This window comes from Myotis brandtii, unplaced genomic scaffold (assembly GCF_000412655.1).
Source record: "Myotis brandtii unplaced genomic scaffold, ASM41265v1 scaffold251, whole genome shotgun sequence".
Taxonomy (NCBI): Eukaryota; Metazoa; Chordata; class Mammalia; order Chiroptera; family Vespertilionidae; genus Myotis; species Myotis brandtii.
Window position 1 is genome coordinate 808,288 of NW_005359516.1, and position 26,600 is coordinate 834,887.

Consider the following 26,600-nt stretch of genomic DNA (forward strand, 5'->3'; position numbering starts at 1 on the left):
AATTTTCATGTCTGTTTATTCTCTTAAGGTACATTTGGCACATCCTTGTGATTAGGTTAAGTTTAATTATTTTTGGCAGGAATATTACAGAAGTAATGTTATGTTTTTTTCAGTGCTTCACATCAGGAGGCACACAATAGTCAAGGGGTATCTGTGAGAAAGGTACCTTTCACTCTTTGTAATTAATAAGTGATCTGTGGAGTGATACTTTTAGAGTATGTGACTATCCTGTTTCCTAATAGTTTTCACTCATTGGTCTTAGAATTCATTGGTGATTCTTTTCTGAATCATATGTTACTATGGTGATTATGAAGTTGTGATTTTTCTATTTTTACAATTTCTTTGACAATTAGTTAGATTTTTCTGTAAAGAATAAATTTTTTTTTATCTCCCTCCTATATTTTAGTGTTAGTATTGGCACATGGCTTCTTATTTTATATACAGTGTGTTATATTCCATTCTTGTCTTTCATTTTGATTCTCTAATTATTCCAAATTTGGCCAGTGTGTGTTTCATCCATTATCCTTTGGCATGTCTCCACCAATTTTTTAAATTAAAAATTTTTGGGTGATGTTAGTTAATAAAAGTATATAGGTTTCAAGTGTACAATTCTATAGTATATCATCTGTGTATTGCATTGTGTGTTTACCACTCAAAGTCAAATCTCCTTTTGTCACCATATATTTGATCTCCTTTTTCCTTTTCTACTGCTCTCCCTTTTTCCCTCTGGTAACCACCATACTGTTGTTTGTGTCTATTAATTTTTGTTTTTCTTGTTTGTTCATTTGTTGCTTTCATTTTTTATGTCCCACATATGAGTAAACTCATATGGTTCTTGACTTTTTGTGTCTGACATTTCACTTAGCATGATATTCTCAAGATTCATCCATGTTGTTACAAATGGCAGTATTTTATCTTATGGTTGATTAATATTCTATTGTATATATGTACCATATTCTATTTATCCAATCATCTACTGAAGGACACTTTGGTTGTTTCCATGTTTTGGCTATTCATGAATAATGCTACAATGAACATAAGGGTGCCTATATCTTTGCAAATAAATGTTTTCAAAAATTTCGAGCAGATATGCAAGAAGGGAGGTTGCTGGGTCATATGATAAGTCTATTTTTAATTTTTTATGAACCTCCATACTGTTTTCCATAGTAGCTGTACCAGTTTACATTCCCACCAGCAGTGAATGAGGGCTCCTTTTTCTCCACAATCTCTCCGACACTTGTTATTACTTGTTGGTAATAACCATTTTAACAGGTGTGAGGTGGTATCTCATTGTAATTTTGATTTGCATTTTCCTAATAGCTTCCATCAACTTTTGAGCAATTCTTTTTTTGCTCAAGATGCTCTTGGTTCACTTCAGGTTTGGCCTCAGCCCCAGAATCAGCTATTTCTTCAAAGAGCTCTTTTCCTTTTACTGGAGAATGATATTTAGAAACTGAGATGTGGGCATTAGGTATGTTCCTCTGTGGACAGAGCTAAGAAGTATGCATACCACACCAACACATAGGCAGTTTTATAAATCATGAGTTAAAACTGATGCTTCTAATTTCAACCTGATATCATAGGTAGTATTTTTTTTCCTATTCTAGATTTGTATCTCCAAGAATTCTGGTTTCCAGAGTATCTATATATTTATTTATTTGCCTAATCACATAGCACAAAATACTTCTATCCCGAATTGCTTTGCAAATGTTACTAAAAGCAGTAAATTTATTAATTTTGAGATTTTTTCAGTTCTTTTTATCCTACAATATGGCCCAGTGATGTTATATAGTTCAGACTATATTGTTCAAATGTTTCTTGGCTATTTTTTTCTTCTGTGTGATTGTTGCTAAATAGGTATATAATTAAAGTTCCCTTATCTTTATTATTTTTGACTATGTAAAATATGAACATGGTTCAAAAGGCAAAAGTATATAAGAAGATATATTCAATGAAATCCCTTTCTCCTCTTTATCCCTTCCACCCTGTTCCTACTCATCCTTTGTAAGTAATCAGTATCCTTTGCGTGTGTGTATCACCTTACAGAACATGACTATTAATAGCATAATACATATATGTTTTTTGTATTTTCTTTTTTAAAAAATTTTATTGGGGTGACAGTCAACATGAACATATAGGTTTCATGTGTGGATTACTAATTTACAAATTCTGTATAAAGGACCATGTGCCCACCACCCAAAGTCAAATCTTCTCCTGTCACCTCATATTAGGACCCCCTTCTTCCCCCACCCCCCTCCCTCTGGCAACCACCACACTGCTGTTTGTGTTCACAAATCTCAGTGTTATATTCCACATATGAGTGAAATCATATAGTTCTTAGCTTTTTCTGTTTGACTTATTTCACTTTGCATAATGTTCTCAAGGTCCATCCATGTTGTTGTAAATGACGCTATTTCATCCTTTCTTATGGCCGTGCAGTACCCCATTGTGTATATGTACCACGTCTTCTTTGTCCAGTCCTCTATCGCATGGCACTTTGGCTGTTTCCAACTCTTGGCCACCGTGAATAATGCTGCAATGAACATAGGGATGCATATATCTTTGCATATAAGTGATTTCGAGTTTTTCGGGTATTTTCTTTTATCCTGAAAATATATCCACATCAGTTCATAGAAATCTTTCTCATTTTACTTTTACTGCTAGATAGAACTTCATTAATTGAATGTATTCATGGTTCATTCAGCCAATCTCCTATTTGTGGGTGTTTAATGATTTTCAATATTTCCCTATTAAAATATAGTGTTTGAACTACATAACTTCTAGAATTAGCTAAAAATAATACTGACAATACCAGGTATTGGCAGATTGCAAAGCAACCGGAATTCTTATGTATTCATTGAAAATGCAAAATAGTGTAGACACTTTAGAAAATAGTCGTTAGTATATTATAAAGTTGAACATACACTTATCATTACATATATATATATATATATATATATGTATGTATATAAAATCCAGCAATCTCACTCCTAGGTATTTACCCATTATGTTCACACAAAAACCCATACCTGAATGTTTATAGGAACTTTATTCATTCTTACATTGCTAGAAAGTAGGAACAACCCAAGTCCTTCAGTAGTCGAGGGAATAAATGAACTGTGGTATATCCATAACTGGAGTATCACTCTGAAATAAAAAGAAAAGAGCTATAGACACATGAAACAACACAGGCTCATCTGTGTTGGACCTCAAATGCAGTATGATAAATGAAAGAAACCAGATTCAAAGGCTGCATACCATCTGAGTCTATTTATATGACACTCCTAAAAAGGGAGAACTCCAGGGATATAAAATGGGTCAGTGTTTGCCGAGGGCTGGGTGTCAGGGAACAATTTAAGTACAAAGGAGCATGAGGGAGTTTTTGCGGGTGTTGGAATTTTTAAAATCTAGATTGTGATGATGATTATAGGAATATATGGATTTGTCAGAACTAATTGAATTGTTCACTAGAAAGGGTGCATTGTACTGTATGTAAAACACCCTGAAACTTTTAAAAAAATTCAAAATAAGCCCCATAACCTGAGAATTGTTTTCCATTTAGTCAGAGGTGTATGTTCAGGGTAGGTTCCTAGAAGCAGGGTGGTTGATTCAAGGGGTAAATGCACGTGTAGTTTTGTTAGATAATGCCACATTTTGCTCCATAGAGGTTGTACCATTACCTAAATCTCTGCTCTGCAGCAATGTAAGAGGTGCCTATTTCCTGACAGCTCCTTTAAAGAGAGTATTTTGTTAAGTTTTGAATTTTTGCCAGTTGCATAGATAAAAAATGGTATCTTTGTATATTTTTATTTGGTAAAATTTTTATTATTTTTCCTATTACTCTGGGTGAAATTTAGTATCTTATGTTTGAAGGCTATTTGTATTATTATTTTTTCCCTGTAAACTTTCTGCTCATGTATTTTGCCCAATTTTCTAATGATTTTGTTTTATTCTTTCAATTTTAATGAGTTCTTTATATATTAGGGATATTAGTTCTTTACCTATAATATCATAACATTATTTTTTATTATTTGGATTACCTTAATTTTTCCTCCTCTCAGAACTTTTATACTTAATACCATATTTAGTGCTAAATTATCGTTTTTACCTAACAGTTTACAATTTCTTAGACTGTTGTTAAATAAAAACCAGTTGAATTCTCCGCACCCCCCCCCCACCCCCACTCCCCAGTGTTTAGCTTCAAGAAAAGAATTCTTGAGGGATTATCTTTCGATTTTGGTCACAAAATTCTTTGCAGTGTCTCAGTAAAGAGAAATGTGATTTTTTTTTTCTTGTTCTATGCTGCTTAGTGCAAACACTTGAATAAATGAAGTGGTAATCTCTGTAGGGATTTCTCAGGAAGAATCCTAATAATTTGTGAGAAGCTCTATAGCAAAATCTGGTACTTTTGGGCTAGGGCTCTGCTCAGGGTATTAGAAAATCCTTTATAATTTTGTTATTTGTAGTCCCTTAGAATCCCAGGCCCCTAGTTTGTGGGCGTGTTGTTGGTGTTCAATCCAGCTCTATGAAAGCTTATGTCCAAATGAATTCTATCCTTCTTTTCTCTGAAGTTTTGGAAGCAAAGTAGGACAGAAAAGTACACTGGTGAAAAATGTTTGCCAGGTATTTCCTGGCTTCCAGACATAATATGGGCAGTCGGAATTGATCCTCTAAATGCAAAGGCAATGCCCCTTCAGCTAATCATTTGTTGTTGTCTCCCTTCAGAAAGATGCCTGGTACATTTTAATGACTTGAGATCCAACTAATGCTCAGAAATGTGCACCCAGAAACTGTTTTGTGTAAAGTGGTAATCAAAAGTATTTTCAAGAAGGAGAATGGCTCAAGTAATTAGTGAGAAGCAGTCGAAATTCCTTGCAAACTTCTGTCATACTCTTTTTGGATGATCTACCTACTTTGAAAGATTTCATAAGAGAAAAATAAATGGTGTGTGTGTCTCCTGGGACAGCTGTGCGAACAACAGGGCTAGAGCGCACTAATGCATTTCTGTTTTCATGCACTATCTTTCTCAGCAGCGGAGGTAAATTTCTCAGTACATTGGCTTCTACTCTTGAGTGGAGGGCGGCAAGCAATCTTTTTTTGTAGTCTGTTCTTCCCTAATGGTATGCTTGCCCAGAAATAAAGCAGGTAGATTTATCCGATTGTTACCTGTGGAGAATTTTTTTTCCCTACCTCATTCACTAGTGAGTCTTTTAACATAGTAGAAATAGCTCCTTTTTGGGGGGACAGGGGTGTTAAAAATATTAAATTGATTTATCTGTTTAACACTTAAGTGCCATTATTTATTTTTAAATCAAAATATCCTTTTTTTTCTTTAATAAGTTAAATCATTTTCTTTATTCTGTATGAGAGGAACTTACCCATTAACCTTTAAATTTGCAGAGGCTTAGACCTGAACTAAGATACTATTAAAAAAGAAAAACACCATAAAAGTCAGATCCTGGTATTTTGCAAGAATTTTCATAATTAAACGTTCACGTTTCTTTTTCAGTATTCCCATTTCTACTTGGAATTTTTTTTTTGAATCCTCACCCACAGATATGCTCTTATTGATGAGAGAGAGAGAGAGAGAGAGAGAGAGAGAGAGAGAGAGAGAGAGGAGAGGAGAGAGAGAAAGAGAGATGGATTGGTTGCCTCCCATATACCCCCCTGACCAGGGATTGAACCCACAACCTAGGTATGTGCCCTGACTGGGAATCGAACCCACAACCTTCTTGGTGTATGGGATGAAGCTCCAAACAACTGAGCCACCAGGCCAGGGCTCTACTTGTAATTTTTATATCTTCCTCAAAATATATTGTCTGAAGAGGCTTATAAGACTATTTTTTTCAGTGTGCCTTTCATTAACCCTATTTATAAATTTACTTTCTTACTTTAGAGCTTCTTTTGTATACAGACTCTTTTTAGTCATCTGTATAGTGGCAAAATTTGTTTGCTAGCTGATGTATTGATAGGATACAAGGCTATTTAACAACAAATATTTTTGCAGACAGTAATTAAGAATTATTGCCTTGATGGAAGCTGTTAATATTTATCATACAAATGTAAAAGTTATTTGTATGATAAATATTAGTCATATAAATTGTGACCTAGTGATACATGATCTCTAAAAGCTATATGATTGTGTAATTGTAGAATGTAGTAGTTTCCTTCCTTATATCTACCTCTGAATGTTGTAGTCCAGTCACCCCTAAAGTCTCTCACTAAGATATTACTTTAATATCTTAGTTTATATAATATTATAATGTGCTCTGAGGCATCGATTTCTTAGTTACAGAATCTAAAGTCTTATTTTTTGCTTCTCTGAAAATATAGAGGTTTGAGCTGATAGAAGCTACTAATGCTCTCCATTCAGAAACTATATAGGGAATTAGCTGCTGTCCTTGGTGTTGAAATTATGTTGTGTGATTTCATAAGGAAAGGAATTAGTTAAAAAAGCAGAATAATCTTGAATATACTATTTGTGGCTGCGGTTGATATCTTCCTAGATCTATTTGAACTAGAAACATGCAGACTCCAGTATCTTAATGTCTTGAGTTCCTGACTGCCAGGCAGAGGAAATGTTTAACTATTTTAATCATGTTTCTGTATCTCAGAAAGAAAGCCCTTATGAGAGGAAATGACAACGTCCTACCACAAAGTTATCTCTTATCAGTTATAGCCTCAGTCAATAATGATTTGTCAAACTTGGACATGTGTAAAATGCAAGGGCCGTGTTATTTACTTTGGAAAGGAAAAATTAGATGAAGCTGATAACAACAGAGTCATGGCTTTTGTTAGGAGACAGAAACCATTAGAGACAGTCATTGTTAGCTTAGGAAAGTGTCCTTGGACCCCTCCCTTTGCCCCAGCTGAAACCTAACCCCGCTTGAATCATTCCTGCAACTTGAGGGAAGGGAGGGGCACAGGAGGGGAAGAAGAATGAAGACAGCTTTGACAGAGATTTAGCATTTTAAATGGGGAGCAAAAGGTGGCCCTTAAAACAGACCTGTTTATGTGAGTCAGAAAAACTGCCTTTTGTTCTCTTCTCCACCCCCATTTATTTAGATTTTTGAAAGTTCATTTCTTATCCTTCCAAACATGTAGCATTCCTTCACGTACAGTGCAGGTTGCTCTCTTCCTCTCGCCTTCCCCAAGATGTGATTCTTTTTCATTAGTGAAAGTAGGGAAAACACCTCTCGCTCAAAGCAACATGAGTCAGTGCATGCTTTACATACCTTTCTCCTGCACTCTGCTTGGTTCTTCACATAAGGAAGCAAAATGATTTCTACATAGTAGGCTATTTTGAAGGTAGAGGTAAAGTTTGTGAACTGAAACCCCATTTTGCTCCATCTTTTCTTGTCTAAATTTTTGTCTAGATCTTTTCTTGTCTGGATTTCAAAGCAGGCAGTCATGTGCATAGGAGGTCTTAACTGGATTATGGTTTCAGAGCTAAGAATTAGCCAATATTTCCAGGTCAGGACACTTAGCAGTTTGAAGTTGAGTGTGATGATGTCAAGACAGCCTCACAGAAAATGGTTTTGGTTGTAAAAATTTGCTGGAGATGACAGGAAAGACCTTTGTCTTCTCTGTGTATGTCCCAGGTAAACCAGTCTTATTAGCTCATTAATTAGTAAGGGGCCCCATTAGCTTATTCATCACAGATTTGTAGAGAAACTGTCTCCTAATGTGGATATCCTATATAATAATCCTGTATAATAAGAGGCTAATATGCAAATAGACCGAATGGGGGAACAACTGAAAAACTGAACAACCGGTCGCTATGATGTGCGCTGACCACCAGTGGAATATGGTGGGTGTCAGCTGCGGTGGGATGGTGGAAGTGAGCAGGGGCACCAGACCAAGGTGGGGCGCCGGTAGCTGTCATCGGGTCGAGCCTCTGGTGGTTACTGAAAATTCTCTGCTCCTGCGCACTGCAGTCCTGCCCGGCACTTGCACCTGTTGCTGGCACTGGCCCCAATCGCTTTGCACTGTCAGCGCGTGGGAACAGTGACAGCGGGAGCTGGGCTGCTGGCAGACAGGGGACCGGGGGCCACAGTGGGAGGGGCCAGAGGGGGGCGTGGACGATGGGCCCACCACAGCCTCGTGACCCACAGTTCCTTTCAAGGTGTATGAATTCATGCACTGGGCCCCTAGTTTATTCTATAAAGATGGGTCCTACATGTGAAAGGGCCAAGGCTCTGTCTGAAGAATGCTTGAAGCAGTTTCCTTTTGAATAAAACTATAGATCTGAGGCAAAACAAAACAAAAGGAATAAATTGCACAAAGAACATATAAACAAAGTTGTGATTGAATTTTTTATTCAAAATTAGGTAAGGAAATATCCTTAACTTTTTGTAAATCTATAATAATAAAAGAGTAATATGCTAATTAGACCAGACATCCTTCCAGACAACCTTCTGGACAAAGCCGGGGCTGCAGCTGCAGGATCGAGGCTGCTGCTGCAGCTGTGAAGGCCTACTCTTGCACTAATTTCATGCATCGGGCCTCTAGTATATTTATAATAAATAATTTTGTAATCATTTATTCTAAATATTTTCCTATACAGATCAAGTTTTTTTTTAATGTTTCTTGTCTTTTTTTTCCACATGCATGTTTAATTTTTATGTAGTGTAAATACTATTATAAATTTGATTTTATCAAGTTTTTCTAGTTTTCTTTTTTTTTGAGATTGTGTTTTGCTTAGCTGTAGTTTTCACTGGTAGGGTCTGGTTTTCTGGAAAGACAAATTTCCTTCAGATCTCCACTTTTCAGTCAAAGATGCTTTAATGTGGTCATATCTAGTAAAAGTGCCCCAATGGTCACTTGTTGCTTCATTTTGTGTTAAGATGTGCTTTTGAATCTTACTTTTTCTTTAACTACATGTCCCCATGTGTCTGTAAATTTTTTTCTCAGTAATGCTGCTTGGGCCATGGTGTAGGATCTGGAGCACCTTACTAGCAATCTTTTAATTCATATAAAAGTTTGTTTGAGTGCTTACAGAGTACACAGCACTATGAGATTCTTAAACATGGAGATGTAATCTCTGCCTTCATGGATGCAAACAGATGAACAAAATTGTCAATAAATTTGAACCAATAAACATAGAAGTGCTTATATTCTGATCAATCATACATTTACCAGTGTTACAGTAAAAACTTCAGCTAGGTCTTTAAAAAAATATTTCTTATGTTATTTTGTCTTTTATGCTTTATTTTGTTTTGCTTAATATTTACTTTCATAGTCTCCTTTTATTCTTACTAAATTTCTATGAGTCAACTGATAGTTTCTTTTTTAGTTGAAGAAATTAAGGCCAAAGTAAATTGTGATTTACTTTTGTCAGGTCACATAACAAATCAGTTTTAGCACTGCGACTCTACTCCAGTTCTTACCTGATGTTTTCTGTTTTACTTTCTCTTTTGATGTATAGGCTTAATCTCTAGGCGTTGTTCATTTGCTGGTATTACTTCTAGGTTTGGCTTTTCCATTCTTCATCTTATTTTTTATATGATCGCCCCTCTCTTCTTCCTAGCATATTTCCGTATCTTTTCCTTACAGTGAGTAGTAAAAATGAATGCAGTTGCTATTACTAGCTTTGTTTGAATATTTTGTGACAATCTGATTGTTTTGCAGGTACCTGGGACCCAAGATTTGGTGGATTTCTCTCCTGTTTATCGATGTCTACACATATACTCTGTCCTGGTGAGTCTTTATCTGGCTTTGCCTAATAAAGATATATATTGAATTCAAACTCTGCTTTCTCATTTTTGATATTTTTCTGTTTATTAAGAGTAAGGACAGAAAACTATTACTTAAGGAGTATTAATTATAAAAAATCTTTTTTTCTTGGACCTTTTATGGTTGCCATATAATATGCCTTAGCTGGTAACATTAATTTCTATGTCAACCTGTTTGTAGATTATACCTAAAAATAGTTACATGTTCAGATTTCAGTTCTTAATTTAATAATATAGTTATTTAAATAACAATAGCCTATATTTACATCTTACATTAGTATATGTAAAAACTTTTTTATTCCTGATGACAGTTTTTCCTTTTGTCATACAAAGCATATGGAAAGGGGGGAAATTTTATAGGTGTGAATGGTATTCTAATAAATGAATTAGAATTTATCTCCATCTGTACACGTATGTGCAGACACACAGATATATACAAAGTCAGTAAAAAAAATTCAACTATGAAGTTAAAGTATCATGAAAGACAAATTGATGAGAGAAGCCCATTATTGATAATTTTTATAGCAAAGTTCAGTGAAGCTTCTATCAGGTTGTTTTTAATATCATTTTAAGCGAAATAAGTTTGAGTGTATCTTATTGCCCGGTCCAGTCTGTTATTCATTTTCTTTTTTCATGTATTTAACGTATTGTCACTAGGCCATTACTGCAGATAGTTTGGGACTGGTCTGTGGATTTAAAAAATATTTATTTATTTTTATTGATTTCAGAGAGGAAGGGAGAGGGAGAGACAGTTAGAAACATTAATGATGACAGAGAATCATTGACTGGCTGCCTCCTGCATGCCCCCAACTGGGTATCGAGCCTGCAACCTGGGCATGTGTCCTTGACTGGAATTGAACCCAAGACCCTTCAGTCCGCAGTCCGACGCTCTATCCACTGAGCAAATCATTTAGGGCTGGTCTGTGGATTTTATGGCCTGCAGTATTTGGTGGTGATCTCCATTAGTTTGAGAAAAGAGCTGGTAACGTCCTCAATTCTATTCTCCTTTCTTTTAGTTCTCCTTGCTGTCCAGCTCCCTCTTCCCCTCTCTGTCTATTCTCCTTCTCCACTCTTTTTCTCTATCATTCCTTGTTATATAAAGATGAAGCAGGATATAGATTGAGATGTATCAAGGCTTTAAAATAAGTAGACAGTTTTTTTCATTCTCGTGTACAGAGAATTACAGAAATCATATATATCTTGCTTGGCGACACAATATTATCATCATTTCATACAAAGCCGCCTTTTGTATTTTATTTTATCATGTTTTTTTCCATTTGTCTCTTATCCATAAGCCCACTTGTCTCCCATCCCTAACTAACTCTAATATGTTTAACATATGGTCATGATTGTGTCCTTGAAAATTTGTGATTTTTTTATGTATAGGTGTTTTTAACTTACTCAAATGGTGTTGTCTTATGGATTGAGTTTTACTTCTTGTAGTTTTTTTTTTTAATTCAGCACTATTCCTAATATCTATTCTTGTTATTGTCTGTATATCTAACTCATTGCCTCCCACTTCCGCTTGATAGTTAACTGATGGTTTGTATTTGCTGTTGTTATTATCTATTATGTTAATGATCAAAACTTAAATTTGCCTCTAACATTTTCCTGTAACAAATAGTATACCCTTATGGACTAGTGTGTAAATTTCTATGGTTTCTTTACCTAGGAATGAAATTTCTGGGTCATAAGGAATATGTAAAATACTTAATTTCACTAATTTTTAAATTTTGTTAACCTGATGGATATTGAATGACAGCTCTTTGTTATAACTTGCATTTCTCTGATTACTAGTAACATTGTGCTTCTCATTTTAAACTTACTAATCATTTAAGGTTTGTCTTCTCTAAACTGCCTATCTTTAACCTTTGTTCAATTTTGTATTGCATTTTTTTCTAGTAAAACACCTAGAAAATAAATATAATTTTTTCCCTCTGAAATGGCTAGCCTGTTATATATAAAGTAGGTGAAAAGGGTTTTTTTTGTTTTGTTTCTCTATCTCAGTGATTTTTTAAAAATTACATTTGAGATGACATTGATTAATAAGATTATATAGGTCTCAAGTGTGCATTCTATGATACATCATCTGTATGTTGCATTGTGTGCCTACCACCCAAAGTCAAATCTTCTTTGGTCACCATGTATTTGATCCCCTTTACCATTTACTATCTCCCTAACCTGCTTCCCTCTGGTAACCATCATACTGTTATCTGTGTCTATGAGTTTTTGTTTATTTTTTTTCTTTATTCATTTGCTGCTTTCAGTTTTATATCCCAGATGAGTGAGATCATATGGTTCTTAAGTTTTTCGGTCTGACTTATTTTGCTTAGAATGATATTCTCAAGATTTCTTATTTTAGTTTTCTCTTTTTGCTGGGAAGAGAAATTTCAGAAATTTCTTATATATGGTAGATATTAACAGTTTAGGTTACTGTGAATGTTTTTTTTCCAGTTTGGCACCATACGCTAAACTATGTCTATATTATTTTTCATGAAACAGAAATTATTGATTTTGATATAATCAAGTCCATGAATTGTAACCTTTCATGTAGTTTGTTTTGTATTTCTTGTTTTTTTTAATCCCTTTATATTCTGACGTCATAGAGCATTCCCTTACATTATCTTTAACATTTTACCATTCACATTTCAATTTTGATCTAGCTTGGGTTCATCATTTTATATACTATGAAGTATAGATCGAACTTAATTTTTTTCTATATGATGAATTCAGTTTTACCAATCTCATCTACTACATAATTTGTACATCTCCAGTGATTCCTGGTAGTAGCTCTGCAATACCCTAATATGCATATTTATATGAATCTATTTTTCAGCTCTATAGTTTGTTACATTTGGTTTTTTAACATATCTACATAAAAGGTAAAAGAAGTCCCTTCTCATTTCTTCTCTTTTAAATTGCTTTCACTATTATCAACCTCTACTTTTAAATATATATTTTAGAATCAGTTTGAGTTAATAAAAAAGTACTTCTAGGATTTTGATTTGAATTGATTGCATTTATAGATAAATTTGGGGTCGAATTGATACTTTTATAATGCTGAGTCATCTCATTCATGAAAGAATAAGATCTTTTAAATTATTTAATTGAGCTTTTTCTATGTCTAGTAACATAGAATGCTTGGACATTCTTTGTTAGGGTAATAGTAAAATACTTGTAATTTTTGTTACTGTTTTCTACTTTATTTCTAATTAGTTATTGCTGATATTGAAGAATGCTTGATTTTTGTATGTTAACCTTACACCTGGCAACTTGGCTCAACTCTTTTATTACAGTTTGTTTTTTAGTTTATGATAGCTTACTATATAGTTGATCATAATGTCTGTAGATATTGATTTTGTTTCTTTTATTTCTGTTTGTATATCTCATTGTTCTTTTTATTGTCTTATTGTATTCACCTTGTTGTTTAGGAAGGTGATCTTGTGCATCCTGGTCTGATTTCTTATCTCAAAGAGAATGTATCTGTAGTTTTTCTCTTAACTGATGTTTACAGTAGGTTTTTGGTAAAGATTCATCTAGTTATTCCTAGACTCCTGAATTTTTAAAAATAAAAACATAAATGAATGTCACATTTTATTGAATTTGTATGCTAGATATATTGATATAATTCTGTGGTTTTTATCCTTTAGTTTATAAATATGATGAATTTCATTGATAGATTTTTCTGATATTAAACCATCCTTGTATTCTTTAGATAAATCCACCTTGATGAGGATGTATTACTGCTTTTTTAACATCCTGTGGAATTTAAGTCTTATTTGTTTATTCATTTATTTTTTTATTTTTACTCTTTATTTTTGGTATTTATATGTATGGTTATAAGTAACACAGGCCTATACTTTTCTTTCTTTTTTTGGTATTGTCCTTATATGGTTTGTAAGTCAATGTTATACTAGTCTCATTAAAATGATTGAACATTCTTTCCTTTTCTCTATTTTATGAAATTATTTATATAAGATAGGAGTTATCTATTCCTTGAAAATTGAGTAGAAATCCCATGTGCAGTCATATGCATTTTTTTCTTTGCCATACAACTTTCTTCTTCCTCCCTATCATCCTGATTCCATTTTCCATGATTTTATTTAGTCTCTTCATTAGCATATATGGTTATAGGAGTTCACAGTTGTTTTTAACCCAAATGTCATTAGAATAAGAACCATATTCACGCATATCAAGTTTTAAGGTTTATGTTAGGCCTCATAATAGCAAAAATGATTTTTTTCCTCTTAAATAGTGTGAAGTCTATGAAAATGGATAGTTTGTTTAGTTTAATGTTATATTCTTAGTACAAACAACAGTCCTTGACATATGGTAGTTCCTCACTATTAGTTGAATGAATAAATAGAAAAGTGGTAGCTGAAGAATGCAGTACATTTGTTTGAACATATGCAAACTCTGACCTTATTATTCATTTACTTACTTACTCAATAAACACTGATTTTCTCTTCTGCATGAAATGGGTTTGGAGAAGCAAGGATGAATGAATAAGTCAAGAACTTCTGCTTTAAAAGGAAATTACAATCTATCATGGCAGAAGTTACAATTTTTGAATGACTATAATATGACAGCACTATATCTCATTACTGTGTGCATGCTAGTTTTTGTCAGATTTTATGATATGGAAATTTTAACAAATTTTCCTCAAGTGAGAGCTCTAATAGTGATTCATAAGAGTATTGAAGTAATTTATTTGCGCAATTAAACCTTAGCTTTTCACATGGGGAATGTGATAATAATTACCTGCTTAGTGCAGTTATAGGTATTGTATGAACAGTGCCTGTACCAGTCTGTGGCACATAATTAGCATTTAATAGAGGACAGTTGAGCTAGCAAAAGTTATGTATTTCTGATGCTGATTATTATACACATAATTAGTATTTTAAAAAGTATTTGACAAAGTATAGACATGTAAATAGCAGTTCTAATCTCTGCCATCAACATAAAAAGTTGATCAGTTATTTAAAATCTGTACATTCTTAAGTATACAAAGACTGTATAGTCCTAAACTGTGAAGACTAAACAGGAAGACCTTAAATTGCCCATTTAAAAATAAATTCTACACAGTGGTATTTTGTAATGATGAGATATTTGATATTCATAACTTTATTGTAACAATTTAATGAGCCAGTGTTTATATGGCAGAAACAGACCTTCTCTCCCATGTTTTCTGATTTTTAAAAGATATAACTTTCCAAAGTGGTAATATCTCAGCTCTATGTTTTCCTGGAATGCATGGTTATCTTTTAAACATCCCCAGAAGGAAAGTAGGGGAGGGTGGGGGTAAGGGGAAGAGATCAACCGAAGGACTTGTATACATGTTTATAAGCCAAACCAATGGACATGGACAACAGGGGGATGGGAGCATGAGTGTGTGTGTGTGTGTGGGGAGGTTGGGGGTTAATGGGGGGGATGAGGACACAGAAAATATTAAAAAAAAACATTGCTGTTCCAGATTTATAGGGACTTTAATAACTCAGATATCTCCTTTGCTAAAGTAAGGGCCAGACCATGTATAACATCTAGGGATGACTCTTTTCAAAGCTTTTTGGGGGCTGTAATTTGTCACTTTTCTGTATTTGTTTCCTCATCCTCAAAGGAGTAATTTGTATTTTGTATGGTGAAGGATAGGTCCTCATAATATTGGCAAAGATATTTAAAAGTGGATTATTTAATGTAAATATTTGTAACAAATATTTTCTTACATTCTGATGTAATTAAGATTAATATTAGATTTGGGAGTAAAGAAATTAGCACTGAGCAGAAAATAAACCTTATTCCTCTCATTGCTTTCCATTCCAATACTTCTCTTTACTTCTTCATTCTTCGTTTCTCATCAACTCAGTATATTTATCTTCTGTTCATATCACCACCCTCAGTCTATATCTTACTGGACTTTTTAGCTGCTTTTGACTTTGTTGATAATGTCCTTCTTAAAATTCTTAATCCCTTCGTCTTTTGTCTCAATGTTTCCTTCTCTTCTACCAGCCTTTTTGAGAATTGTTACCTGTTTTGGTCCTTGTGGGCTTTATTTCTTTGTGTCCTTCAGTGTTTCCACTTCTTTCTCTCCTTCCTTTCTTGAATGATAGTACCTATTTTCATGGTTTAATGTGCTAATGACTTTCAAACCTGTATCTGTATTTCTCAGCTTTTCCTTGAGCTTTGCACTTTTTAGTATATAGTGTACTGAACCATACCTTTTGGATATTCCATAGGCAGCACAAGCCCTGTGTTTCAAAATGAACTCACTGTTCCCACCACCACCTTAAAACTTACTTCTGAATTTACAGTGAGCCCAGGTAATAACAGTATCATCTACCTAGCTACCATGCAGAAACCTAGACTTTTCCTTTTTCTCATACCATATTCAGATCTCCAAATCTTACAAATGTTACCTTGATCTCAAAATTTTTACTTCATCTGCCCTGACCGGTTTGACTCAGTGGATAGAGTGTCAGCCTGTGGACTGAAGGGTCCCAGGTTCAATTCCGATCAAGGGCATGTACCTTCGTTGCAGGTACATCCCCAGTAGGAGGTGTGCAGGAGGCAGGTGATCAATGTTTCTCTCTCATCGATGTTTCTAACTCTTTATTCCTCTCCCTTCCTCTCTGTAAAAAAACCCAATAACATGTATTAAAAAAAAATCTTTTTTTACTTCATCTCATCCTCCCCATCTTAAAATGGTTGCCCTAGTTCAGATTCTTATAGGGATTATTGAAACTAACTGTTCTCTCTACCTTACAGCATAAACCACTAACTCAGTTCTCTCTGTTGTGACAGTAATCTGTCATGCAAATTTGACATATATGTTACTGATTAAAATTCTCTAAGTGGTCGTCTGTGGAATAAAATATAGAATTATAGAAGATAATATAGCATGTTGTAGTTTAGAAGGTTTTCCATGTCCTGTCTGTCATATTTCTGCTGCTTACCACCTAGCTTTCATGATACATTCTCATACATTCCTCATGCTAGTCCTACTGCCTGAATTGCTATTCTCATTTCTTTTTAACTCACTAATTCATATTTATTTCATACCAGCAAATTTTCCTGACATTTTAGGTTGACCATGGTGGGCCCCCATCCCCTTTGCATAGGACCCAGTCCATGTTTCTATTAGTGCATATTATATTATATTATATTATATTATATTACTCTAAATATGTACTCTTTTCCCTCAATAGAGTATAAGCTCTTTTAGGGCAGGTACCATGTTTTATTCATCTTTTTTAGCCCTTGCACCTAGCACTCAGTACTCAATAAATGCTTGTTTTTGATTTTGAAAGATACCTGCCCTCCTTTGACCCGCAAGTGAATCCAGCATTTTAGTCTCAGGCAGTGTTATACAATATCAGGGCTGGGACTCAGACGAGGGAAAACAGTTCTATTGGTGTCCAACGGAAGGATCATAACAGAAGTAACAAAAAGTTCTAATATTTTGTCATTTACAATAGTGTTTATCTGAACTTTTGGCCTGGAGGATAACAAGGCACACTTTGAATAAACATGGCAATATTTATTATTTTTAGTGAAACCGACCTTCCATTCACCCCCCTTTTATGGCTGTGCTGCTTATAAATTCCCAAAGGATTATTTGAAAAATCCTACTTATATCTGCCAGCCTTATCAGTAGGGCAGGAGTTCACGTATTGTAACAGGAGGTCAGACTTCGGTCATGGTCTTATAGATGGGGCCAAGCACCTGTAAATTCTTCCTTTGGTGACTAAAGTGAAGTACAATATCAAACAGGCAGTGAGACTTTTCTAGGAAGTGCTGAACTTTGGCAGGAAGGGCAAACTTTGGCAGGAGGAGGGGAGGGAAGAAAGTGAACAAGGGTCAGATAGTGGTTAATTGAGACTTGGTTCTTGATGTAGTAATGCAATGGAAGTGTGCAGGGCAAAGGTAGATATATTTTATAGAATTATTTTAAACAGCTTTTACTGTTTAACTCTTCATATACAGTTTAGAGATGAGCAGGTAAGGGGCAGGATTTAAAACATTTTACAGTTATTAAAGAGACTATTTTTAAGAAGGGATAAAATAAGCTAAAATGTTTTCTGGAATGGAAGTGATGAATAATAATAATCTGAGATTCTTGTACATGGTGGAGTAGTAGTTTAAAATATGGGTGGACTATCTGTTTAATGAAGATAAGAAACCAGTCTGTCTGGCAGATTTTTTTGAAAATTCTATCAACTCAGTGATGTCTGTCATGTTGATGGTCTCCAAGCCTTGAAACCAGCTCATTTTAGAAAAGATTTGTATGTACTTTTAAGCTCCTCTATATACTGCAACATCTTTCTGCCTCTTCTCCAGATTTGCTGCCCACTCACCCTTCTATCACTGAAAGGATACACACACACACACACACACACACACACACACACACACACATACCCCATAAGAAGAACTTGGGTGTCATTAAGAGACTGGGGATCAAACCTGTAAATACAACCCTACCCCCAGGTATTTTCTGCATGTGTGTTATACTATAATAAAAAGTTTACTTTAAAGATTTCTGATATCTTGGGTTTAGGGATAGAAATTATAGCAACACATGAATTTTTTTAGTAAGCAGCAGCTCCTCAGTATTACATGGATTATGAGAACCTCAGTTGTATCTAATTCCCTTCGATCACTAAAGAAGACTGTAAACCGGCCAAAGATATAAGGAAATGCAGTATGTAATAGTGCATTGAATTCATTATTACAAAGGTTCTAGCAAGTTCAGTATAATTTTAAAGGGCCTCTGAGAGTTTGATGAAAGCTGTGAACCTTTCCCCCAGACAAAATGCACATAGGTACATGCATGTAGAATTTTGCTTAGAATTTCAGAGGCTTCCCCAGTTTCTGAGTCTTATCCATCATAGACCTAGAAAGAATCCCTCATCTAAAGGGAACTACAAGGTGAGTTATGTTTTAGGTATCTGCTGATTATAGACCTGAGCCTCAGAAAAGCTTACCCCAGTTCCATTTGAGTATCCCCTTAGCACCTAAACTAATAGTTTTGTCCCCTGAATTCTTCTACTTGGAAAGGATCAGAGCAGAGATTTAGGAATAATTATGAGAACTCTAGTCAGTAGTTTATCTTCTTGAACATAAGTAATTGTGTTGTTTTAGAGTATTTTACTTTTAATAATATCTCTTACTTTTAATAATATCTCTTTCTACTTGGCTATAATTAGGAGAGGTGAATCAGCAGCAGAGCTAGAACTTACCCACAAGCTCTTTACAATCCTTCAAGATCATCGCTGGAGCAGGGGATGGGGTGAGGTGGCGTGGGCAGGAAGCTTCCTGGAACATATTTCTCCCTTTCTAATCTGAAGGTTTCTGCTCACATGGTCTGCCCTGACAGCTGGAGGAGACTACAAATTCATGGTGTGTAGCTATAGATAATAGCAAGGAAAGGATGTGGTGAATGGAAAAAAGGACAGATATAAGCAGTTCTAAGTGACATGTTTTCGGAGGTGTTCAGGGAATTAGTGAAGCTACTTAGAGAACTTTGGTAGCAATCGGCTATTTTAGTAAAACACTTGGGAAATAAATACTGGAGTTTTCAACTAAAGGAAAGTGAATAGTTTTGGCATTCTCAAAGCTAGACTAAAAGATCCCATTGTATAATGGCAGTTGAAGGGTTGTTGTTTACATATGTATTTATAATAATATTATCTTGGATTATATATAATACTTTGTTCAGCAGTCTCATATAATACTTTGTTCACAAATTTGACTACATTAAGTAAGTGACTTATAGGTTAAATATGAAGAAAACACCTTACTTGGTAGAGACTGGCCTTATACTGAATCATGTTATGAAATAGTTTTGTTGGCACCAGAGGTAAGAGTTTTAGGGTTCTTATTCCTGAACTTTTATCAAAAGGCACTGTTGTTTAATAGTCTAGTAAATTTAGCAGCAAAAATTGGAACATAGACTTAAAGTAAATCTGAAGAATTAAATGTAGTTTTAATGGTCAGATTTTAATATTATTGATTTAAAAAAATGAGACCCCCATTAAAAAATAGCAAAACGTTTCTGCTACATGTAGGTTGGCAAATAAAAATAATTCACACATCAACTTCACGTAGTTTTTTGTCAGTGCTTCTCACCAACCATTGATCTGACAGTGAATTCTAATAGGTATATACAGCTCTGTGTTTTTTTTTTTTTTGTTTTGTTTTTTTTTAGTTTTCATTAAAATTGATTGTACTTTACCATAGCCTAGTTTTTTTAGAGCTACTTTGATTCTATTATAAATGTTGAGTCTGTTGGGTTGTATTTATTTTAAATAATTATAGTAAAAATCCTTTATTTAAACTTTCAATATTTTACAAAGACACTTGAGTGAACATTTAAATATTCCATCTGGGTGTTAGATACAAGCAGGGTCATTTACTCCTCCTATGGTAGAAATTAAGACAAATGAGAATGAGACCTATATGCAGGATTCTGGGTGCCTGGTTTGCGAGCAAGGTGTTTTTCTTTGTGTGTGTGTGTTTGTTTTTTTTTCTTCTTTGGCATTTTCAAAGATGGTGTTACAAAGAAAGAGAGAGGGAAACATCACCTTATTTTGCCTGTCACACGAAATTGGAAACTGTAGATATAGAACTCTAGTATCGCCAGAGGCGTAGAGCTTAATGTTCCAGATTTGCTTAAAGTTGTCTCTAAAGATATGTTTCTGGAGAACACCAGTCTCATCAGTTAATCTGTTAAGAAAAAAGAGGCTCCTGTTTCAAATGTCATTGAAACTCTACTCTGTTGCTGTTTTGGGTTTTTTATAGTTCATATTGGTATATTCAAGTATATTCTGAGAAGATCTGCAAAAAAAATAACCATTTTAAATTATAACCATGATAAATTTTATTTATTTACAGTGAAAGATGTAAAGATGGTCAGGAGACTTTCTGCTTTCAAAAAGTTTCTAATTGCTTAGCCAGTGTGCTCAGTGGTTGAGTGTCTACCCATGCACCAAGAGGTTGTTGGTTCGATTCCCCTTCAGGGCACGGACCCAGGTTTCAGGCTTGATCCCCAGTAGGGGGCGTGCAGGAGGCAGCCTATCAATGTTTCTCTCTCATCCGTATTTCTCTCTCTCCCTTCCTTTCTTCCTAAACATCAATAAAAATATATTTAAAGAAAGTTTATAATTTAATGGATCTAGAGAAAAGCTGCTTTGTAAGGGACTCTGTAAAGGCCTGGTTTCTTTAAAAAAAATCCATCATTCTTATTTGAAATATATACATTTTCATTGGGAAATAAGAAAAGAACTTTGAACTTTTAATGGAAAAGCTTTCCTGAGAACAGTAATTTGAAATGAGTATGTAGCATTTTCAAATCCTTTGGAATGGCGTGTTAGGAAGGAATTCTGATGTTCATGTACTTGAAATTTATTTTTTAAGAACTTTATGTGACTAATATTTCAGGTGCTGATATTTAGACACTATTCCTTTAAATGATCTTTATAATTGTTTTTTTTTTAAATTTTCATTTTAAATGGACTTTTTCCCCCCTCTCAGAATGTTCATCTGTTTGGCCCCACTATCTAAGACAAATGCAAGTTGCACTGTGGAGAAGCCAGCTTATACTGTAAGAACAGAGCTGGAAGCTTTCTCGTTTGTTTCCATAGTGATCTTGAGTATTTCTGAGCCAAAGAATGTATGTTAAGTATTTTCTCGAGAGGTTTTTTTATTTTTTAATGTGGAAAGTTTTGCCCTGAAATATTTGGTGACTCCTAGCCCATCTCTGACACTTAACAGATTGTTCCATCACTCTCCTGCCATATCTCACGGCCTCTAGTTTCACTGACCCACCAAGTGCCTGGTGAGGTTAGATAGGCGTAAACACTACATAGATCATAGAGAAAAGCTGAGGGTGAGATACTTTGTGCACTGCATTGATAAGGACACAGGAAAAGCCATTTATAGTGATAACTTTCCTGTAGTATGGGCTAATGGGCCCTGGTTTGTAGTAGCTGTAATCTAACTTTTTATGATTGTCATATTGCTCTTTTAACCTGGTGACCTTATTACCCATGGGCATACATATCAATTGGCTTTGAACAAAACAAGGGGAAAAATGATTAAATTTTTTTTCCTAGACATGTCTGCATTTGTTTTTCAAAATGCTTACTTTGGGAACATTGAACTTCTCAAGTGTGTTTGCTTTTTTTCCTTTTTTAACAATAATATCTCACTTAAACAGCTTTTGATACCACAATTAATATAACTATTTATTAAGCTGTGGTAAAATGAATAAGAAATAATTCATTTTCCATACAACACCCAGTAATCCTTCTAAACACAATTTAAATTGTATCAAAACTGTGCTCTATTTTAATTTCTCATTGTTCTTAGAATAAAGTAAATTTCTTAACTTGGCTTATACAGTCTTCCATTTTCTATCCTTGGCTTAATTCTTACCTCACCTCTTGGTCTTTTCCTCCTGCCTGCGCATGGTCTCTACTCCAGATGGATAGACCCCCATCTCTCATAATGATGTCCTGGACAGGCAGTTTTCTTTCCTGAAACTTACTTTATATTTTGTTTCTTCCTTTTAATGTTTCTTTGTATAATTATGCCAAATTTCTCCCATTACTGAGAACTCTGGATTTGGCATTTATAATCTTCTCTCCCTCATCTCATATAGTGACTCAGATCACTTACATCTTTTTCTTCCTTTTCCTTTCTATTTTGGTTGTGACTGCCAGGTTTTTGTTTGTTTTCAGTTTTTAAATTTAAAAATTTTTAATTTTTTTTTACTTTTTAAAAATGCCTTCTATACTGAAAACTTAGTTTAATACATTGTCCCAATAGTTTTGGACATTATGAGGAGGAGTATAAATAACTGTAACCAGAGCCTCATGATCTAAACTAGAGGACAAGTAGGGGAGGAATTTCCTTTTGTTTTATAGGGGAAATTTGGTCATTCACACAGTTACGTAAGTTGCATCTACCAAAATGATCTAACCAGAAGCAAATGCTATAACTGGAGCTCATGTTTATCTATGGTTGTAGCAGGTGTAATGAAGAGTTTGTTTTTAACCTATGACTGGAACTGATTTATTTTAAATTATGGGGGATGGAAAAGCTGAGCTTGCGACTATAGTGGATTCTGTATTTTCTCAGAGTCCTATAACTCAGACCACAATGTGAAGATGAGGTAGTTTAGAGCCTTAACACTGGAGTAGAAACTTAGACTTTTAGTCTATCCACATCCCAGATTTTCTCAGAGCATAGGTAGAATCCATCTTATTTTCTTGCCTCAATGTTTTTCTTAAAATACCTATATTTTATTGATTTCAGAGAGGAAAGGAGAGGGAGATATAGAAACATCAATGATGAGATAGAATCAATCATTGATCAGCTGCCTCCTGCACACCCCTCCTCCACCCTGGGGATTGAGCCTGAAACCCAAACATGTGTGCCCATAAGTGACCAAAAATCAAACCCACCACCTTTTGGTGTAAGGGGTGATGCTCCAACCAAATGAGCCACACTGGTCAGGGCTCTATTTCCATATTTAAAAACATTCAAATAATTTCATTCTCACAGTGTTTCTGTGAGAATGAAATTAAAGAATATATGTAAAAACACCTGACATAGTATCTGAAGCAAACTAAATCTTAAAGAAAGATTTCTCCTTTCAACTCTTACTAGTACATATTCTGTTCCCTTTCCCCAGTCTCCAAAGTTCCTCTTATAAAAATAACTTTTTAAGAATGCAATGGGGAAGGAATAAGGGACTAAGAACTAGACCAGGGATGGGCAAACTTTTTGACTCGAGGGCCACAATGGGTTCTTAAACTGGACCGGAGGGCCGGAACAAAAGCATGGATGGAGTGTTTGTGTGAACTAATATAAATTCAAAGTAAACATCATTACATAAAAGGGTACAGTCTTTTTTTTTTTTTTTTTTTAGTTTTATTCATTTCAAACGGGCCGGATCCGGCCCGCGGGCCGTAGTTTGCCCACGGCTGAACTAGACTAATGCATGTGCAGACATAAATATACAGATATAATAAATAATACAAGAAAACCTGTGCCTTTCTTCCCGCAACCCATCCCTATTTAATATTACCATTATAAAAATTCTAATCTGGAGATTAAGAATCATAAAATATTAGGGGGAGCAGGGCTTTTGTATATTCTTTCCTTTAGTAATCTCTTTACACAGAAAACTATTCTTGGCCTAGCACAGTTAAAGTACTCATTTAAGTCACATAAGTGGTAAATAGTGGAATTAGAATTAAAAACTAGTTATACATTCTGTCTTGTGTTTTTTCCTCTATCCATTATCATCATGATTAAAGTGGCTAAATTTATTGTGCTAGGTGTGAAGTCCAATTCTAAGCACTTACAAGTATGGTTACTCAGTATATTATATTGCACCCTACTCTATATAATAAAAGCCTAAACGACTGTTAAGGTGGAACGACCAGAACAACTGGTCGCTATGATGCACACTGACCACCAGGGGGCAGACGCTCAATGCAGGAGCTGCCCCTAGGTGGTCAGTGTGCTCCTACAGGGGGAGTGCTGCTCAACCAGAAGCTGGGCTCATGGCTGGCCAGCACAGCTACCATGGTGGGAGCCTCTCCCAACTTCGAGGCAGCACTACTGAGTGGTGGCAGCAGGTGCAGCAGGCCATGATGAGCACACGTGGTGCAGCACCTGGCCCCGATTTAGGCTCCTCCCTGGCTGCCTGCCACTTGACACACTGCTACAACCCCAGAGGGGTCCTGGACTGTGAGAGGGATGTCCGACTGCCGGCTTAGGCCCAATCCTGGTGCCATTCTCTATAGAAGGCAGTCAGTGTGAACAACTCAGTGACTCAGGGAAGTGCAGGGAACTCAGGGTGAGCCTGCCTTCGTGCTTCACTCACCCACTCAATGGTGTTCGCAGGAAAGACCATGGTGGCTTAGTCCATGCAAGTACAGCAGCTGCTGAAGCTCAAGCAGCAGGCCGTGCAGTAGCAGAAAGCCATCCAGCCATAAGCCGGCAGTCGGACATCCCCTGAGGGGTCCTGGACTGCAAGAGGGTGCAGGCTGGGCTGAGGGACTCCTCTGCCCCCTAGAGCATGAATTTTGTGCACTGGGCCTCTAGTGTGATATATAATAGATATATAATAGATACATAAACTTTATAAACATAATCCATAATTTTTCTTCTTCTGCTACTAATAAGGGACTAGACCTAAGGGTTTTCTCTCAATAATGATTGGAAATAGGAATGGAAGTGGGAAGGCCTTCTGCATTTTTTAGTCTACCTTTTCAAAAAGTCTTTCTCCTTCGAAGTTGACTTTGCTACATACTTTAACAATTCTGTATTCTCAGGTTTTATGTGACTATGTTTATCAAAATGGTTGTCCAGAACCATCTTATGGGGAGGCCTGCTGACCATAGGTATAGGGAGAAGTATAATACTATCAGTTACTTTTATTATATGAAAATGATCTGTCTGCCTACTAGTATTTTTTTTCTTATAACATAAAAAGATGTTATTGAAACCAGTATCTATAAGAAAGTGAAAAGTCCGTATGTAACACATCACACTTGCTGCAACTGGTTTTGGGCTTAAGCAATCAACAGGGCTACATATGACTTCTTAAAAAAGCTATTATTCAGGTTTTTAGGAGGGGCTTGAGGATACTTTCCCTAAGTTTTAGTTGCATTTGGCATATTGTCTTTCCAGATTTTCCTACATTATTCAGAAATTCAGAAGTATAATCTCTTCCATCAACTAACACAGTAAAAAAGTAGCTGGGTTTTTAAAAATCTTAATGGAAAAAACAAAAGGTTTGCAAGTATGGGTGTTTTCATTGGGAAGGATAGAAAACTATGAGTCTATACTAATATTAAATAGATATATGAATGAATGAATACATTTATACATAAACACAGGCATACATAAATAGAGGAGAAGACTGTGGTCTTACTTGTAGCAATATACTTGTAGTAGTTGACATTTGGGAGACAGTTATGTGTCGCTTGCATCTCTGTACATCTTGTGTACAGAAGCACTGACTGTTGTAGACCATCTTTTCAAGATGTGTGTGCCATCAGCTTTGTAAGGCAGGGATAATGTCTCCCACCTGAGAAAAAAAGCAGGTGTGCTTCCAGCTTTGGAAGATCAAGATAGTGTTTTTTTGTGGAACAAAGATTTTTGGATTCCCTGTGCTCAAGGTTCTTTTCTGGTAAAGAAAACTGCTGTGTGCAGGCGTCACCTGGACCTCTTCACATTGCCCTGTGGAAATTGGGACTCTGAGGATTGGTGCAAGCATAAATGCTGATTCTCTGGCTACTGCTATTGATACTAGCCATGAAGTCCTTTATCTCTGATCCAGGAATTTGTGCCTTCTGCTAGCATCCATGGGACTGTGGTGTGGTAGTTTGTTGGCTTGCAAGTGGTTAATATCTCAGACTCTTCATGGTTCTTCATTTTGCAGTCATTACAATAAAGATTTATTCAGGCAGGAACCATCATTAGATACTAAATCTAGGTGGGAAATTTTGGTAAAGAATAGTATATTTGTGTGGTATTAAAGTTTCTTTCCAAGATTGCTTATTAATAACAAGGCAAAAATTGTAATTGGACATCTTTACCAGCGATCAAAATTAGCATCATAATTGAGGATCAGGTAGACTTGTGTGCCTCTGAGTGAGATGCCCTGAAAGGGATGCAACATTACTTATGTAGTATTTTGCTCCCCAGTACATAACCTGAATCTAATTTATGAGGAAATGTCACAGAAACCCAAAATGAAGAGCATTCTGTTAGGAAGGAAGGAAAGAAAGAAGGATGAAAGGAAGGAAGGAAGGAAGGAAGGAAAGGAAGGAAGGAAGAAAGGAAGGAAGG

The 26,600-nt window shown here is 35.3% G+C and overlaps 1 protein-coding gene across 6 annotated transcripts in view; it reads left to right on the plus strand.

Moving 5' to 3' along the window:
- The window catches only part of EXOC6B (exocyst complex component 6B), a 524,781-nt gene that overhangs the window by 210,724 nt on the left and 287,457 nt on the right, over positions 1-26,600 (plus strand). For all 6 annotated transcript variants that reach the window (XM_005867756.2, XM_005867754.2, XM_005867755.2 and 3 more), the window contains one exon: positions 9,631-9,699. In XM_005867756.2, the coding sequence (XP_005867818.1) occupies positions 9,631-9,699 (69 nt within the window). The remainder of the gene's footprint in view (positions 1-9,630; positions 9,700-26,600) is intronic.